At 41.0% G+C, this 19,966-nt stretch overlaps 1 protein-coding gene across 2 annotated transcripts in view; it reads left to right on the top strand.

The window, feature by feature from the left end:
• LOC123999611 (coiled-coil domain-containing protein 8 homolog) overlaps positions 1–19,422 on the top strand; it is a 30,177-nt gene extending 10,755 nt beyond the window's left edge. The window contains exons 2-4 of one of the 2 annotated variants that reach the window (XM_046305539.1): positions 12,666–13,027; positions 13,066–13,917; positions 17,867–19,422. In XM_046305539.1, the coding sequence (XP_046161495.1) occupies positions 12,666–13,027; positions 13,066–13,917; positions 17,867–18,001 (1,349 nt within the window). In that variant the 3' untranslated portion in view covers positions 18,002–19,422. The remainder of the gene's footprint in view (positions 1–12,665; positions 13,028–13,065; positions 13,918–17,866) is intronic. The other variant, XM_046305540.1, reaches the window with a different exon arrangement.
• Positions 19,423–19,966: the final 544 nt, after the last annotated feature.

Below are 19,966 nucleotides of genomic sequence, written 5' to 3'. Positions count from 1 at the left end.
CCACGAAGCATCGTTACACATCGCACCATAAAAGCCACGCCCCTTGCAGAGCAAGGGGAACAACTGCTTCAGGTCTCAGAGTGAGGGACGTCACCCGATTGAAACACTATTAGCGCGCACCACCGCTAACTAGCTAGCCATTTCACATCGGTTACAAATGGCTAATTTCGGAAAAGGACAACTTTAGCTGGCAAGCTAACCACTGGAGGTCGGCAACACAATGAGATGCAACAATTCAAGTTTTTCTGTCACTGATGTATGCTCTCAATAGGATTAGTTGGGAGTGACGCCAAATCCAAGCGGGCTTCACTTGACACTTTTGTGCTCCGTGGCTTGCTCTGCCTTTAATTCTACGGGCGGCAACAACGTCATACTCGTTTGGAACAGATGACATCAGATAATGGCCTACACGTAGAGACAGAGGGGCGCTGTTTCACTTGCTCGGATGCTTTCTCCTGTGAGATGCATACAGCCTCTTGCGAATTGAAGCAAAATGGTGAAACACAGAGAGCGGAAAGATACTATATATATTATATATACAGTACCAGTCAAAAGTTTGGACACCTACTCATTCCAGGGTTTCTTTATTTTTACTAATTTATACATTGTAGAATAATAGTGACAACATCAAAACTATAAAATAACACATGAAATCATGTAAACCAAAAAGTGTTAATCAAATCAATGTTTTTGCAATTCTAAAAAGTAGACACCATTTGCCTTCATGGCAGCTTTGCACACTCTTGGCATTCTCTCAACCAGCTTTATGAGGAAGTAACCTGGAATGCATTTCAAATAATACTTGTGCCTTGTTCATTAATTTGTGGAATTTCTTTCCTTTTTGATGAGTTTGAGACAATCAGTTGTTGTGACAAGGTAGGGGTGGTATATAAAAGAGAGCCCTATTTGTTAAAAGACCAAGTCCATATGGCAAGAACGGCTTAAATAAGCAAAGAGAAATGACTCCGTCATTACTTTAAGACATGAAAGTCAGTCAATGCGGAACATTTCAGGAACTTTGAAAGTTTCTTCAAGTGCAGTCGCAAAAAACATGAAGCACTATGATGAAACTGTCTCTCATAAGGACCACCACAGGAAAGGAAGACTCAGAGTTACCTCTGCTGCAGCAGATAAGTTCATTAGATTTACCAGCCTCAGAAATTGTAGCCCGGATAAATGTGTCACATAGTTCAAGTAAGACACATCTCAACATCAACTCAGAGGAATCAAGCCTTCATGGTCGAATTCTGTCCTTTTGGTATAATGAGTCCAAATTTGAGATTTTCTGCAGCGATACGCCATCCCATCTGGTTTGCGCTTAGTGGGACGATAATTTGTTTTTCAACAGGACAATGACCCAATACACTTCCAGGCTGTGTAAGGACTATTTGACCAATGAGGAGAGTGATGGAGTGGTGCATCAGATGGCATGGCCTCCAATCACCCGACCTCAGCCCAAGTGAGATGGTTTGGGATGAGTTGGATTGCAGAGTGAAGGAAAAGCAGCCAACAGGTGCTCAGCATATGTGGGAATTCCTTCAAGACTGTTGGAAAAGCATTCCAGGTGAAGTTGGTTGAGAGAATGCAAAGCTGTCAAGGCAAAGAGTGGCTACTTTGAAGAATTTCAAATATATAAAATGTTTTGATTAACACTTTTTTGAGCGTTACTACATGATTCCATATGTGTAATTTAATAGTTTTAATGTCTTATTATTCTACAATGTAGAACATAGTCAAAATAACCCTTGATTGAGTAGGTGTGTCCAAACTTTTGACTGGTACTGTATGTTTGACAGGCAAACACTGCTGAGTACTAAACTGTAAACCAATCACAATTTGTGTATTATCTTTGCTGATCACATCTGCCAATCACGTTATTTGTATCTAAGGTAGTAGACAGCTGCTCACATCTTGAGAGGAATCTCTCTGACAAACTGCTATCAAGTATTTTTTAAATTTGTAATCAAAACTATGAAGTTATTGATTGTATTCCGTTTCTATGCAAGCTATAAAATTACTCCCTACTCTGCACACCGAAACCTTAGCTACATTACTATCTTGTAAGTTTTAACAAGTGTTGCTAGCTAGCAGGATAAGATTGCTTTATCGCTAGCTAGTCATTTCGGTACGAGGAGCATTTTAGCTTTCTGTTCATTCCAGGTAATGATTTAAGACTACAAAAATCTATAGGTAGCCTAGCGGTTAAGATTGTTGGGCCCGAGCCGACTAGGTCAAACATCTGTCTGTGCCCTTGAGCCTCCTGTAAGTCGCACTGGATAAGAGCGTCTGATAAATGACTCAAATGTAAACGTCCCTCTGCATCGTTCACCATGGTGGGATCTGGCCTGGGCACACAAATGCTACTAGAGAGAAGCATGTGTTGATGAGGGGTTCTACAGTCTCCAAGATGCCCAGGCTTTTGGCATAGATGGCAAACCTTTTGTCTGGACTGTAATATTGTGCCCTCCATTGCACTCCACGACTCCAACACCATCATTAAGTTTGCCGATGACACAACAGTGGTAGGCCTGATCACAGACGACGACGAGACAGCCTTTAGGGTGGAGGTCCGAGACCAAGCCATGTGTTGCCAGGACAACGACCTCTCCCTCAACTTGATCAAGACAAAGGAGATGATTGTGGACAACAGGAAAAGGAGGACCGAGCACACCCCATTCTCATCGACGGTGCTGCAGTGGAGCAGGTTGAAAGCTTCAAGTTTCTTGGCGTCAACATTACCAACAAACTAACATGGTCCAAGAAGCTCGTCAAGACTGCCCCTCAGGAGACTGAAAAGATTTGGCATGTGTCCTCAGATCCTCAAAAGGTTCTACAGCTGCACCATTGAGAGCAGCCTGACAGGTTTCATCACTACCTGGTATGGCAACTGCTCGGCTTCCGACTGCAAGGCACTGCAGAGGGTAGTGTGTATGGCCCAGGACGTCACTGGGGCCAAGCTTCCTGCCATCCAGGACCTCTATACCAGGCGTGTCAGAGGAAGGCCCTAAAAATTGTCCAGCCGCCCTGTCATTGACTGTTCTCTCTGCTACTGCATGGCAAGCGGTACCGGAGCACCAAGTCTAGGTCCAAGCGGATTCTAAACCGCTTCTACCCCCAAGCCATAAGACTCCTGAACATCTAATCAAATGGCCAGACTATTTGCATTGCCCCCCCCCCCCCTCTCTCCCTCTCTCTTTTACGCTGCTGCTACTCTGTCATTATCTATGCGTAGTCACTTTAATAACTCTACCTACATGTCTATATTACCTCGACTAACCGGTGCCCCCGCACATTGACACATCTGTACCCCCTGTATATAGCCTCGCTAATTGTTATTTTACTGCTGATCTTTTAAGTGTATATATGTATATGTTTCTTAACTGCATTGTGTGGTTAAGGGCTTGTACATTTACATTTACATTTAAGTCATTTAGCAGACACTCTTATCCAGAGCGACTTACAAATTGGTGCATTCACCTTATGACATCCAGTGGAACAGTCACTTTACAATAGTGCATCTAAAACTTAAGGGGGGGGGGTGAGAGGGATTACTTATCCTATCCTAGGTATTCCTTAAAGAGGTGGGGTTTCAGGTGTCTCCGGAAGGTGGTGATTGACTCCGCTGTAAGGTTGTTGTATTTGGCGCATGTGACAAATAACATTTGATTTGATAAACATTGAACATTGATTTGATAAACATTGATTGGTAGGTAACACTGTATTTAGTTACTTTAAGTACTGCCTGCGATTTGTTTCCCTGCTCAATAAATGGGGAAACACTGATGGTATTTTTTTCCTGCATGTATGTGCATGAAACAAACATTGTGGAAAACATGTCTCACACTCATGGTTAATAGAATAATGAATGGATTGGCACCGTTAACTTTTAGGTTAGTAGGAAAGTTAATCATTTAAACCACCGAAATATACTCCTATTCACTGAACAATTAGTATTTGAAACTCAAACATTAGTCTCCCAACTACTTTTTCTATAATCATACAGCCTCTTTATCATTCTCCATATATTGTATTCTAATGCATCCAACATTAAGCACGCCCACCATGGAATTGGGCAGCTGCTGTTTGAGAACTCATCTGGTTTAGAAATCAAACTCTGATTATATTATTGCAGAGCATGAATGGTCCACCACCCAAAGGACATCCAGCCAACTTGATACAACTGGGAAGCATTGGAGTCAACATGAGCCAGCATCCCTGTGGAATGCTTTCGACACCTTGTTGTCCATCCCTCAACGAATTGAGGCTGTTCTGAGGGCAAAAGTGGGTCCAACTCAATATTAGGAATGTGTTCCTAATGTTTTGTGCACTCAGTGTATAGCCAAGGCTTCTAGTTTACAAGCTAGAGAGAAGGGGAAGAGATGGGTGACTTGCCAGCGGAGATTCATGAATTACAGTGAAATATCTGCCAGCGTTTAGGCTACCCTTTTTCAATAAGTGGTTGCACCAATTTTAGATAAAGCACTCAAATTAAAATGTAGGCCTAGTGTCAACAGAACCACCCATTTGCTTCACTAAAATGTATTGATCAATGTCTGATAGGCTATGGACAGGTTGCATGTATGTTTGTATTTAATGGTTGTCAATTTCCAATTCATATCGCTTAGGCCAGTGTCTCCCAACCCTGGTCATCGAGTACCCCCAACAGTACTCCATTTTGTTGTAGCCCTTAACAAACACCCCTCATTCAACTCATTGAAGGCTTGTCGGTTAGTTGACAAGCCGAATCAGGTGTGATTGTTCACTGGCCTAAGCCTATCACCAACCTGTTCTCAGAGCATTTCGTATTATTCTGTACGTAAATGCGGGACACTCCATTTAGTATTATATGTTACGTTTCATATGGTATGTATTAATTTGTGGATTTCTATCCATTTCATATATGTTACAAATTACAATTTGTATGATCATTTGCGAAACGTACAATATGTAACGCTTTACGCTAGCTTGCTCAAGTGGCCTTGTGGTTAGTCTGCCTTGAGATTGGAAGGTTGTGAGATCGATCCCCCGGCTTATACCAGACTGTAAAAAATGGGACCTGAGGCTTCTCTGCTTGCCACTCCGTATTAAGGGAATAGACTAGCATCCTGTCCAGGGGATGTACTTGTAGATCTAGCTGCCTCACGCTATAGAATCAGGAGATGGGGCAGGAGGCTATGAACAGGCCAAGGCTTGTGCAAGGCCACTTAATAACATTACTAGAGGTTAGGTTAAAGGGTTAGGGGAAGGGTTAACTAAAATGATTAGGGGAAGGGTTAGCTCGCATGCAAAGTAGTAAGTAGTCGAACAGTTGCTAAAATACTAAAGTTGTCCGTGATGAGATTCGAACATGCAACCTTTGGGTTGCTAGATGTTTGCGTTATACGCCTACCCATGCACACTCCTTTTGTTTTTGCCGTATGTAACCATACCAAACGTAACATCATACTAATTTGAATCTTGGATTTACATTTACTATGTTATATCTGGACTGAGACCTGACTAATATCACTGCTGTCTATCTTCCCCTTAGCTTTCCTCGTTAATTTATATGATAGGCTACATTGGTTTAAAATTTTCCTATAATGTAGACTCATTTTTGATTACCTACAGAAAGGATTTGAAGCTAAGGCAAGGCTTTAATATGATTTGCTTGAGTCTGGGGGAGAAGCGCTGCAAGCTGCTTTGGTTTGATGGATCATTTTAGGTGGGTGGGTGTGAGTGTATGATTTGCTAATTCTCTCGATGTCCATTCCAGAAAGGTTCCTAAAATAGGGCCCTCTTTAATTAGATAGAAAGAGAACTGTAGGCAGTGCCAAGTCTAGGTCCAAGAGGATTCTAAACAGCTTCTACCTCAAGCCATGACTCCTGAACGTCTAATCAAATGCAACCCAGACTATTTGCACTGCCCCCCCCCTCCCACACTCTTTTAAGATGCTGCTACTCTGTTATTTTCTATGCATAGTCACTTTAACTCTACCTACATGTACATATTTCCTCGACTAACCGGTGACCCCGCACATGGACTCTGTACCGGTACCCTCTGTATATAGTCTCGCTATTGTTATTTTACTACTAATCTTTCATTATTTGTTACTTTTATTCCTTTTGTATTTTTTCTTAACTGCATTGTTGGTTAAGGGCTCGTAAGTAAGCCTGTTGTATTCTGCACATGTGATATATAATTTGATTTGAATGACGACAGCATTGGTGTCAGTTTTGGATTTCGTCTCTTATTAAATGGGGCGCAAAGAATGAAACGTAGCGAAGCTCCTGTATTGACCTCGCCTTCTCGATGGTAGCAGGGTGAACAGGCCATGGCTTGGGTGGTTGTCCTTGATGCTCTTTTTGGGCTTCCTGTGACATCGGGTGCTGAAGGTGTCCTGGAGGGCAGGCATTGTGCCCCTCCTGATGCGTTGGCTAGACCGCACCACCCTCTGGAGAGCCCTGCGGTTGTGGGCAATGTAGTTGCCGTACCAGGCGGTGATGCAGTCCGACAGGATGCTTTCAACTGTGCATCTTATGATAAGAATATGGCACATCTATCAGGCTGTAACCACTTGATCAATCGATTCGAGTTGGAATGTCAGCAATATAATCATGTTGATATGGCGAGGTAGAAAGATCCCAGCTATATATAGGCTAGGATGATGATGTATGCATTATTAGATAGGCCTAGAATGGATTGATGCATGTTGCATATAATTACTCTTGGAGTGCTTAATTGCATGCTGTTTACATCAAATGCATTGATGCCAAAAATGTAACAAATTGCGGAATAAAAGCTACAGTTGCCAGTATGCTTCTTTTGAACCGAAAATAAATAATCTAATCCAAATTCAGAGATGTAAAAAGTACTCACTTGTCATACTTGAGTAAATGTAAAGATACCTTAATATAAAATGACTGAAGTAAAGGTGACTGTAACCCAGTAAAATACTACTTGAGTAAGTCTAAAATGATCAGATTTGAAATGTATTTAAGTACAGTGGTGGAAAAAGTACTCAAATGTCATACTTGAGTAAAAGTACAAAGTAAATGCTATACATCAAATTCCTTATATTTAGCAAACCAGATGGCATAATTTACTTTTACTTTTTTTGACAGGTGGTGCTAACTCCAACATTCAGACATAATTTACGACGCAAGCATTTATGTTTAGTGAGTCCACCAGATCAGAGGCCGTAGGGATGACCAGGGACGTTTTCTTGATAAGTGTGTGAATTTGACTTTTTGTCCTGTACTGCTAAGCATTCAATTTGTAACTAGTACTTTTGGGTGCCAGGGAAAATGTATGGAGTAAAAAGTACATTTTACTTTAGGAATGTAGTGAAGTAAAAGTAATCAAAAATATAAATTGTGAAGTACAGATACTACTAAAGTATTTTTACTTAAGTACTTTACACCACTGTCAATTGTGTGAGTAGACCCTCCCGCAGTTGAGAGTTTTACTGTATTATAATAGCCTGCAGATTAACAATATAGCTCAATGCTATTTTTTTTAAGACGACGGTGTCACGCACATGTGAGTCAGGTGTTGGTATCACAACACGTTATTGGCTCTTTCCCCCGCGATAATGATGCAGCCCAGACTCCCAGTGCAGGCTAACGTCTCGATCGCACTGACTGTCATTGCGCAAAAAATGGTATGCGGCATCATCTGGATATGGGTGCAACAAAAGTTCAACATTCACCTTCTGATACCATTTGTGTCAAGCAGTCTGCATTAGAGGTCGACCGATTAATCGGAATGGCCAATTTAATTAGGGCCGATTTCCAAGTTTATATAACAATCGGTATTTTAGGGTGCCGATTTTTGCCCTATTTTTAGAAGAAAATGTACTTTTTTTTTATTATAAAAAAAAAATCTTTATTTAACTAACAATGACGGCCTAGGAACGGTGGATTAACTGCCTTGTTCAGGGGCAGAACGACAGATTTTCACCTTGTCAGCACGGGGGATCCAATCTTGCAACCCTACAGTTAACTCGTCCAACGCTCTAACCACCTGCCTCTCATTGCACTCCACGAGGAGCCTGCCTGTTATGCGAACGCAGTAGAAGCCAAGGTAAGTTGCAAGATAGCATTAAACTTATCTTGTAAAAAAAACAATCATAATCACCAGTTATAACTACTCATGGTTGATATTACTAGTTTATCTAGCGTGTCCTGCATTGTATATAATCGATGCAACTCTGGGCGACGATTTAACAAAGGCGCATTTGCGAAAAAGCACAATCATTGGACGACTGTACCTAACCATAAACACCAATGCCTTTCTTAAAATCAATACACAGTGTATATATTTTAAACCTGCATATTAAGCTAAAAGAAATCCAGGTTAGCAGGCATTATTAACAAGGTGAAATTGTGTCTCTCCTCTTGCGTTCATTGCACGCAGAGTCAGGGTATATGCAACAGTTTGGGCAGCCTGGCTCATTGCAAACTAATTTGCCCGATATTTTACGTAATTAGGACATAACATTGAAGGTTGTGCAATGTAACAAGAATATTTAGGCTTAGGGATGCCACCCATTAGATAAAATACCGAACGGTTCCGTATTTCACTGAAATAATTTTAAAAATTCCGGATTCTACCATATTAATGACCAAAGTCTCGTATTTCTGTGTGTTATTATAATTAAGTCTATGATTTGATAGAGCAGTCTGAGCGATGGTAGGCAGCAGCAGGCTCGTAAGCATTAATTCAAACAGCACTTTCGTGCGTTTTGCCAGCACCTCTTCGCAAGCACAGCGCTGTTTATGACTTCAAGCCTATCAGCCTAATGTCTGGTGTAACCAATCTGAAATGGCAAGTAAGTTAGCTGGGTGTGCGTTAATAGCGTTTCAAACGTCACTTGCTCTGAGACTTGGAGTAGTTATTCCCCTTGCTCTGCAAGGGCCGTGGCTTTTGTGGAGTGATTGGTAACCCTGCTTTGAGTGTGGCTGTTGTATATGTGTTCCTGGTTCGAGCCCAGGTAGGGGCAAGGAGGGGGACAGAAGCAATACTGTTACACTGGCAATACTATAGTGCCTATAATAACATTCAATAGTCAAAGCTATATGAAATACATATGGTATAAAGAGAAATAGTCCTATAAATACTATATTAACTCCAACCTAAAACCTCTTACCTTGGAATATTGAAGACTCGTGTTAAAAGGAACCACCAACTTTCATATGTTCTGATCAAGGAACTCAAACGTTAGCTTTTTTACATGGCACATATTGCACTTTTACTTCTCCAACACTTTGTTTTTGCATTATTTAAACCAAATTGAACATGTTTCATTATTTATTTGAGGCTAAATAGATTTTTATTGTATTATATTAAGTGTCCATTCAGCATTGTTGTAATTGTCATTATTACAAATAAATAAATAAATAAATAAAAATTGTCCGACTCAATCGGTATCGGCTTTTTTTGGTCCTCCAATAATCTGTATCGGTGTTGAAAAATCATAATCGGTCGACCTCTAGTTTGCATACCATTTTGATGCATGCATTAGATAAATACAACCTACTGTATGCACTGCAACTGCCTTTTCAACGCAATGCTGCAAGAAAAACGCAGCGTTCCGTTGAAAATGAATGTACTTCTGGTGTACCAAAATGCAATGCTGTTGGTGTGATCGATATGTAAGTGGAGCAGGCAGGTTGCGCGCTCCAACTATGTAAGGGAGCTGCGCTGGTAGACTTGAACTGTGACAACAACAAACATAGATCTACTACAGAACCGTTTTTTATGTTTTGGTAGACTAGGTACAGCGATTGCAATGCAATGACTGAGATTGCAAGAGGGAAGAAATCGTCCCACTTAAGGATATTGAGTAGACAACGTGTTGCGTGATGTCTGGATGTCCCTACACAGAGCAGATGGGCCATATTTTCCAGCCATTTACTTGGCTATTTAAAGAGTATGTTTTGTCTCACACCCCTCTTTCCATAGCCACAGGAAGTAGGGTTGCTGAGCGTGCTGCAGCACTCCCTGATTTAATTATTATTATTTTTTTTCCCACAAAAGTAGTGCACTGGGCCTTTACTGTTTGAGTGGATCGAAATAGCCGCCTGCAGCATGGGGAGAAGTAATTATCCCAACCCACCCCCATCCCTAATCATCTTCTGACGGCCTTGCCTCTTCTTATTTAATGTTGATGTTGGCAGTAGCTTCCAGGAATGAATACTCCCATTCTTTGTGGCGACTGCTAATTTGGCATGAGTATAAAATCATGTTGACTCTCTGGTTGAATCGGGTCATTTATTTATGAGGACCGGCCAAAGGCATGAGATGGCAGGAGCTAGAACAAACATCCCTCTCATAGGATCCCTGAACGTTCTGTACAGTGACAAAATGCATATGAATTAAGTTTATTTACTGTACAGTACACTGCACATTTCTACAGTGAGAAGTGTATACTGATAAACTCAGAGTAGGGTGTCCACCCGCTGCCCAGGCGTGTTCCCAGTGTGTGAGAACACGTTTTGGTGATGAAATTTCACTTGTCTTAGTCAAATTTGTTTTAATAACATAAGTAAGACTATTCATGTTCTGAATTGCTGAGTGGGGTCTTTTTCTAACATATTTTAAATATCCTGGGTTTATAAGCGCGGTTATCGACCATGCCGCACGAGTATGCTTCTGCGGCACAGTCGATGGCGCGCCGGACTTCGGACTAGAAGGTTGTGGGTTCGAGACCTGCTCCCTGCCTGTTGCATTACAATATCATTAACATTATATCCAAAAATTGTGATTTCATATCATAAGCACCGAGCTCTGATATACAGTACTGTTTTCTACATTGTAGAATAATAGTGAAGACCTAAAAACTAAGAATTAACACCCATGGAATCATGTAGTAACCCAAAGGTAAACAAATCAAACATTTTATATTTGAGATACTTCAAAAGCCACCCTATGCTTTGACAGCTTTTCACACTCTAGGCATTCTCTCAACCAGCTTCATGAGGTTGTCACCTGGAATGCATTTCAATTAACATGTTAATTTGTGAAATTTCTTTCCATAATGCGTTTTGAGCCAATCAGTTGTGTTGTGACAATGTAGGGTTGGTGTACAGACAATAGCCCTATTTGGTAAAAGACCAAGTCCATATTATGTCAAGAACCGCTCAAATAAGCAAAATGAAATAACAGTTCATCATTACTTTAAGACATGAAGGTCAGTCAATGCGGAACATTTCAAGAACTTTGAAAGTTCCTTAATGTGCAGTCGCAAAAACCATCAAGCGCTATGATGAAACTGGCTCTCATGAGAACCGCCCCAGGAATGGAAGACCCAGAGTTACCTCTGCTGAAAAGATACGTTTTTTGAGTTAGCTGCACCTCAAATTGCAGCCCAAATAAATGCTTCATAGAGTTCAAGTAACAAACACATCTAAACATTAACTGTTCAGAGGAGACTGTGTGAATCAAGTCTTCATGGTCAGATTGCTGCAAATAAACCACTACTAAAGGACACCAGCTGAATCAGATGATCTGGTCTCCACAATCTCCCGACCTCAACCAAATTGAGATGGTTGGTGATGAGTCAGACCGCAGAGTGAAGGAAAAGCAGCCAACATGTGCTCAGCATATGTGGGAATTCCTTCAAGGCTGTTGGAGAAGTATTACAGGGGAAGTTGGTTGAGAGAATGCCAAGAGTGTGCAAAGCTGTCATCTAGGCAAAGGGTGGCTACTTTTGAAGAATCTCAAATCTAGAATATATTTTGCTTTGTTAAACTTTTTTTGATTACTACAGGATTTCATGTTATTTCATAGTTTTGATGTCTTTAATATTATTCTACAATGTAGAAAATGGTAAAAATAAACACCCTTGAATGAGTAGGTGTATCCAAACTTTTGACTGGTACTGTAGGTGTATGGAGGTTTCTCATAACTTTTGAGGATTTTACATTTTGTTGTCCGTTGTTTCCACGGGTCGGAAAAAGCTAAATAAGCATGATACGAGCTGAATGAAATGTAATCGGCTTTGAAAATAAAAGCAGTTGACATTAGTGATGCTTGTTTTTGAATAATCTTTGAAAACGGACAGGGATTTCAATTTAATATGAAAAGCATACTAAAATGCTACATGTCATGTCTCAATCGATATCCCATCATATGTCTATTGTTTTATGTTCTGTTGATTCGAGAAGATGAGTTCAACGGGAAAGTGAGCATGTCAGGTAGCAAGTAACCTTCATTTTTGCACAGAATTCAGCCAAGGTTTTTTTCTCCACTTTCTCTGGCCTCCATTGATTTAGTCACCATACTTTTAGCCATCTTACAAGGGTAAAAACTTAACGGATTATGAGGTTTGGACCATTGGTACACTTTTTTTATATGCATTTTTGATTGGACACCCAACTCTGAGGGCAAAGTGAACCTATTTATTTTATTTTATTTAACACCAAAACACATTCAACCGTTACAGGTCAGATGTAGAATGATAAGATGTGTGTATCATGTACAATTTGATGATGAGGCCTAGGCTACATAACTTGGCTACATTTTTCCACTAAAGATTTCACCACGCTTATTTTCAAATGTTCTGTAAGCTCCAAAAAGATTAAACCCCATGACTTGTTTTGTAAAGTGTAGAATGTGAACAGAGGTTCAAATGAGTGTGGTGACTGTTTTTGTTTTCAATTCCTACTTCTCTAATTTTCAGCAGTTTCTCTGGATCCAGGAGTTGATGATTTAGAACCCTTGCCTTTGGCAACAGCCAGCAAGGATGCAGAAACAGCCATCGGCACTGGTACAACAGACGGCAAAGCAGACACAGTAACCAGTGACAATGCTGCAACATTAATGAAGGCTGTAACAGCAGATGCAAAGGACGCTGCCGCCACACCCATCAAGGACGCTGCCGCCACACCCATCAAGGACGCTGCCGCCACACCCATCAAGGACGCTGCCGCCACACCCATCAAGGACGCTGCCGCCACACCCATCAAGGACGCTGCCGCCACACCCATCAAGGACGCTGCCGCCACACCCATCAAGGACGCTGCCGCCACACCCATCAAGGACGCTGCCGCCACACCCATCAAGCCGCCACACCCATCAAGGCTGCCGCCACACCCATCAAGGACGCTGCCGCCACACCCATCAAGGACGCTGCCGCCACACCCATCAAGGACGCTGCCGCCACACCCATCAAGGACGCTGCCGCCACACCCATCAAGGACGCTGCCGCCACACCCATCAAGGACGCTGCCGCCACACCTATCGATGGTGTAATAGCACGTGATGATGCACCATACACCAAAGGGGAGGTTATAGCTGAATCCACTGCCATTATTGCTGAAACAACTGTTGGAAAGTATGCAATAACTGCAGACAAGAACAAAACCAAATTTGATAAATCAGGACTGACTCCTGAAAAATTACCTCCCAAACCTGCTGATTCAGATGCTGATGCTGCCATAACTGCAGCTCCAGCCACCAGCACCACCACAGTCAAAGCCCCAGAGCCTGCCAAGCCCATCCTGGAGAAACCAAGCCCTGCCTCTAACACCAAGCTCGTCGGCCCCATGGACGCAACAGAGGATGAGCAAGAGAGCGATCAAGTGCCTATCAACACCCTGGAGTCCCAGACCGAGACAGACATGTACGACAGAGAAAACGAGGAAGAAGGTGGTGAAGACTATGACATGGGACCAGCTGTTAAGGTCCCTCTGGACCAGGACCAGAACCAGAACTTTGGCGGCCAAGACCTCGAGGAGAACGATGACGACATGGTGGACGCCGATGACCAGGTGGTGCTCAGCCCAGCAAAGAGTGCTGGCAAGATAGATGTACGTATGAAGGACACCAACATCTACACCGCCCAGGACGAGGACTCACACTTCTTCTTCCACCTGGTCATCCTGGCCTTCCTTGTGGCCATTGTATACATCACCTACCACAACAAGAGGAAGGTAAGCAGAGGGGGAGTACATTTTGGTTACTACATGATTCCATGTGTTATTTCTTAGTTTTGATGTCTTCAGCATTATTCTACAATGTAGAAAATAGAAAAAATAAGGAAAAACCCTAGAATTATTAGGTGTGGTGTGTGTGTGTGTGTAAAGACCAGTTTAAATCAAGAAAAGTCTAATGGGTAACAATATTAGCCTTTCACTTGTGAATTCTATATTATCACTTGCGTTGTGCTGGGCATCATTCACAAGGAACAATGCCTTTTTTTGAATTATAGTCGCATACCTCGTGTTGTCTAGCCCATAGGCCTATATGTTTTGATAAGATTTGTATCAAAACTAAAGTGGCCAAATAACTTCTTAAAATGATGCACATCTATCTGGTTTTACAAGGGCTATAGAGCCTAACGGGCATACATATGGGTGGTAGGTAGCCTGGTGGTTAGAGCGTTGGACAAGTAAACAAAAGGTTGCAAGATTGAATCCCCGAGCTGACAAGCTAAAACTCTGTCGTTCTGTCACTGAACAAGGCAGTTAACCCACTTTCTTTTATTTTTTAAATATATTTTTTTAAACCTTTATTTAACTAGGCAAGTCAGTTAAGAACAAATTATTATTCTCAATGACGGCCTAGGAACAGTAGGTTAACGGCCTGTTCAGGGGCAGAACGACAGATTTGTACCTTGTCAGCTCGTTTAAAAAAAACTTGCAACCTTTCGGTTACTAGTCCAACACTCTAACCACTAGGCTACCCTGCCACCCCACTGTTCCTAGGCAGTCATTGAAAATAAGAATTTGTTAATAACAGACTTGCCTAGTTAAATAAAGGTAATGAATAATTAAGCAACGTATGTGTTTCAAGCTTGGGGAAGTTCATTTTCACTGTAAATTGCACCTTTTATAACAAGCAATACAACCATTATCGCATTTGCTGTCACTTTTGATAATGGAGTTTTCCCACTAATAATAGTTTATCAACATTTTAAAGCTAAACGTTCTGATCTGTTGCGTCAGCCAAATTATCATTAAACACATTTTTTTTTACGTAGTGCTTGTTTTAATTTGGGATCTATCGCATCCCACAACTGTCCCAGACTATGTTTGGAATACTTATTTCTCGCACAGAATAGAATAGGTCTTTAAAAAAATAAAAATAAAAATTTTACTATGGGGGATAGTAGATTTACTTAGGCTTTTGCTGTTTGTTTGGCCTACTCATCTTGTTGGTTGACAAAGTAAATGTGGACAGTTTTTCCAGTATCTTCAATATGCACCTCGGAATTGGATAAGGATGCGTGCAGATGCGTCCCCGACGTGTCTGTCTTCACTTGTAGCCTGTGAGAGACCTGATCACATTGTAGCCTGTGAGAGACCTGATCGCCAAGGGCACAATAACCACTGGCCGCAAAAGGCATGGATTTTTTTAGGATGCATTATGACCACACAGGAAGTCGCCATAAAATTTGAGGCATTATAAAGTGCTAGTCAAATTGTGAATGAGTGATTGATGCAGTGTGTACAGCCTGCGCAAAAAACAAAGTAGCGACTTTTTTCAAATCATCATTAGTCGCGTCATGCAGCCTTACAATGTATTAATAATCGAAACATAGAGTTTGTAGAACAATTACATTAACTCTAAATTAGGCATATAGGAGTATCTATTTCTTTCTGAACCGCTCAACACAGAATAGCTGCATCAAATTGTTTGGAGAAAATATAATTTCTATTTTATTCAATTGTATTTTTCATACTATAAAATAATGCCACAATTCTAAGCAAATCTTGTCTCCTAAATAAACTTGTGTAGCCCACAGCCATTTGGCATCGCCAGATCAGGACCTAACATAAGGGCAACTCAGAGTATACAATTCTGTTCTCCTGAAATAGACTACATTTCTTCTTGTCATGCTTCTTCAGACCTGTTTAAAATAAACAGTGGGATTATTGTGAAGGTGTAGGCTGGATTTATTCGACTTTTTAAAATGTAGATGTTCCAAAGGTCTGCATCAGTGGCTTGTAGGCAATGTGTGGAAGCCAGCAGATGCTAAATGTTTGTTAATTCATGTCAGTTAGAGACCAACAGTTATTTGCTTGACAATCACCGGCTGACAATTTCGTGACCGCCACAGCCCTAGTTGCACCCCCTTTTGCCCTCAGAACAGCCTCAATTTGTTGAGGCATGGCCAAAAAGGTGTCAAGCGTTCCACAGTGATGCTGGCCCATGTTGACTCCAATGCTTCCCACAGTTGTCAAGTTGGCTGGATGTCCTTTGGGTGGTGGACCATTCTTGATACACATGGGAAACTGTTGAGCATGAAACCCCAGCATCGTTGCAATGGTGACATCAATAAGGGCTCATACTATAGCTTTCACCTGGTCAATCAGTCAGGGAAGAGCATGTGTTCCTGATGTTTTGTTTACACACACTGTAATAGGAATTTTCATGTGAACAATAAAGAGCAGCCGCAGATAATGTCAATCAGGTTTATTTACAAGTTGCAATAGGGGGATGCCACCCAGCACAGATGCAGAGAAAATGTCTAACTGGCCTCTTGTAGATGGGTCCTTTATCCTCATAATCAGGCTGCACCAAATGTTCTCCAAACACCAGCCCAAGAGGCTTGTGGGAAGTCCAAACAAAAGGGTGTCTTTGTCAGCTGCTACAGAATCACAGTGTTCATAGAATGTCATCAATACAACAGTGAATAATCAGTGTGTCCTCGGTCCTTGTACCTCCAGTCTGGCGTCAATCACTATCAACATATGAGAATGGTCCATTCCAAATCTAGTGACCATCAACCTGCACCTTGAGTGTTACAAACAGAACACAGAAAATGTGATGTATTACAGAAAATAAATATTGTTTTGATCACTAAATCAGGGATGTGCATCTATCATGGCCCCCCTTTTTGTAGACCCGTGGATCAATTTACAACAAAAAATAATAATAATTTGTGGGGGAAGGGACTCTTAAGGTCTCAACCTACTGTTGAGAGAGAGAGAATAGTACAATACACAAAGTGCTGTTTTAAATGTAAATATTTGCTGAATTAAAAAAAAATCTTACGTCTGTTGCTGACAGTCACTTAATCAGCTAACATTTTTAATGTCGTCTAGAATGCTATCTAAACTTGTAAACATGGTTGAATTACAGATCAGGGGGCCCCCATTTGATTTTTTTATATTTTTTTTAGTCATTCAGATATATTAAACTGCAAACATTTTGATTTTTTTATATTTTTTTTAGTCATTCAGATATATTAAACTGCAAACATTTTTCTATCTACCCTATGTCAAAATGTGTAGAATTTCATGAAATTCGCTGTAAAACTGACAATGTTCTGCCCCATGGCAGAATTTGTAAAATTGTTAAATATTCTCTACACCCATGACAAAATGTGTGTAATTGCAGCATATTTACATCGAAACAAAAATTCACTTAGGGCCGGCTCTGACTGCCTGTGTGGGTATGGATGTGGGTACACAGTCCCGTGAGCCATATTTTTTTTTTGTGTGGGCCCCACCCCTATCCAAGTTGCCCAATTTAAATATGAACTTTAGTCATCTTAAATAATAACATTATGCAGAAATGCATATTGAGTTGGAGTTACCTTTTGTTATTGAGAGACTATTTACTTCCCTTTTAGGTAGCCTAGCTACATTGTTAGCATGGGTAGTCTCCATTCATAGCCTTTTTTGTGTTCCTTTGAATATCACCCTGATGGCGCTTATTTTAGCTACTTTTGGATCCGTATGTATCAAGCATCTGAGTAAGAATGCGGATTTAGGATCAGCTTTGCCTTTTTAGATCTTGATGAATAGTATTACATGGACAGTGGGGACCTGATCCTAGATCAGTACTACTACGCTGAGACGCTTTATGAATGGACAGGCCAGAATTCAATAAAAAAGGTTAAAGGTTAACTTGAATATCCACTCTCCCCTCCAGATCTTCCTGCTAGCCCAAAGTCGGCGCTGGAGGGACGGCCTGTGTTCTCGCAACAATGTGGAGTATCATCGGCTGGACCAGAATGTCAACGAGGCAATGCCTTCCCTCAAGATGACTCAAGATTACATCTTCTGAGCAGAGAAGGAAGTTGAAAGAACTAATACGAGCCTTTTTCCAGCTGCATTGTTGAAATGCTTGCTTGCCCACAAGCTTGCCCCACTTTTTTTCTTGCTTCAGGAAAAACCTGGGCAGGAGGGAGTTTGATGGTACTACCACTCTGTAATCGAAAACGTGTATCGATTGTTTGCCCACGTATGCTGGAAATATTCATTTCTGTTTTGTTAACCATAGTCCTATGTTTTTGAAATTAATTATGATTTAGTATTTGATTTATTTGGGTGGCCTATACTGGTCTCTATGAAATATGTTCTCACCATGTTTAAGCCTTATTATTTTTCTACACTTATTGTTTTGCACACTCTTAAGTGTTTGTGCTGATTGCAGATTACACACTCAGAAAATTGGAATGTAAATATTGTCAATCAATACCAATGATGCTGTACTTTACTTGCTAGTCACATCTGCCCTGCAATGAGTGAAGGCTATTTGTAGTGGTTCGCCTCAAAGCCCTCATTCCACAAGGCGTTGCAGTACAATTTGCATTTGCAGTTGTAAAAGTTAATATTGTACGTATGTAGCGTACTACACAATATACATTCATGTTCAGAACTTGTGGTTATTTCTTACGCTAAATCCATTAGACAAGTGAGGACTTTTGACATGACAGAGCCCACCACATTGTGATATGGTGGCAGTAATTCCCTTGTCTGAAATTGTATTTTTCCATAATCCGGCATTTTACTGGTTTTCTTATTAAAACACTGGCCAGATTGTGCTATGCACTAATCCCAGTGCTGCCCCCTTTTTTGTATTTGTTTTATGACTTTGAAGTCTCAGATGTCAGGTAAAGATTCCTCACTGAGAATGTGGACTCGACCGGAGTGCATGTGAAACACTACTTCAACACATTACTTTAGGGGACAGAGAACTGATTGTCGAATCTGGGGACGTACCCTATTCCTTATGTAGTGCACTACTTTTGAACGTGGCACTAGGGCTCTGGGTCAAAAGTAGTGCACTATAGATATAGGGAATATGGTACCATTTGGGAATCAACCTCCGTCTAGAGGAAACGATGGCAACCACCGTCGCTCACTCGTCATTACCTTAACGAGTCTTCAATTCTAATGCCATCATCCTGTGACGTGAATCCAGAATCAATCAATTCTCATGCATTTTCTCAATTCTCAATCCCCAATACTTTTTACAGCTGTCTTTTCAGGACCGTGGAAAAGCATTGTAATCTGAGTGTCACAACTATAGCTAAAGCATGGAGGGGAGGTTTTGTCATGCATGGAACAGGACGTATAATTGTGTAGCTTTCATATGGTATTTGGTGGATGGACACTGCCTTTGCAATCAACTGTAGAGATTGTACAATCATTTGCCGATGATGCACAATTGTATTTGTCAATAAAGCACAATTGTATTTGGGGGCCCCTTTTTGTTTTTCCTCTTGCTAATCCTTTGTTTTCTAAGAAATACATTTTGAAAAATCTGTTTAGTTTGTTTCTTGTAAATTAACATAAGAGTCATCAAAAAACTGTTTATCATGACTATTGAATGCTTTGGAAATGAGCCTGTGGTGACCACATGACTACCCTATCCACCCAATCATTCCATTGCTATTGTTTTGTATGATGACAGCCATGCTTACATCTGTCATATCCTTGTTTATTGATTCATCCATGCACCCCAGTGAGTAATCCTGAATCCTAAGCAGTGTCAATAGCATTTTGAACTTGCATGGTGGTTCTGCTTTAGAAGCTGTCTGTCTGATGTTATTGAGAGGTTGGTATGAGCTGGGTGTGTTCTTCTTCCTGCCTGTACGACAGGTAAGGCTGCAGTTAGTCATATCGCCCTTGGATGGCAGTAGAGACCTTCAAGTCATTGACGATCAGACAATTGAACAGCAGCTTAACCATTCAAGAGAACGTTCAGAAATGCACTTCCAGCTTGAGTACAAGACTGTTTTAGCTT

Source organism: Oncorhynchus gorbuscha, linkage group LG16 (genome assembly GCF_021184085.1).
Source record: "Oncorhynchus gorbuscha isolate QuinsamMale2020 ecotype Even-year linkage group LG16, OgorEven_v1.0, whole genome shotgun sequence".
Taxonomy (NCBI): Eukaryota; Metazoa; Chordata; class Actinopteri; order Salmoniformes; family Salmonidae; genus Oncorhynchus; species Oncorhynchus gorbuscha.
The sequence above is the reverse complement of the archived record's forward strand: the minus strand, read 5'-3'. Positions and strand labels throughout refer to the sequence as shown.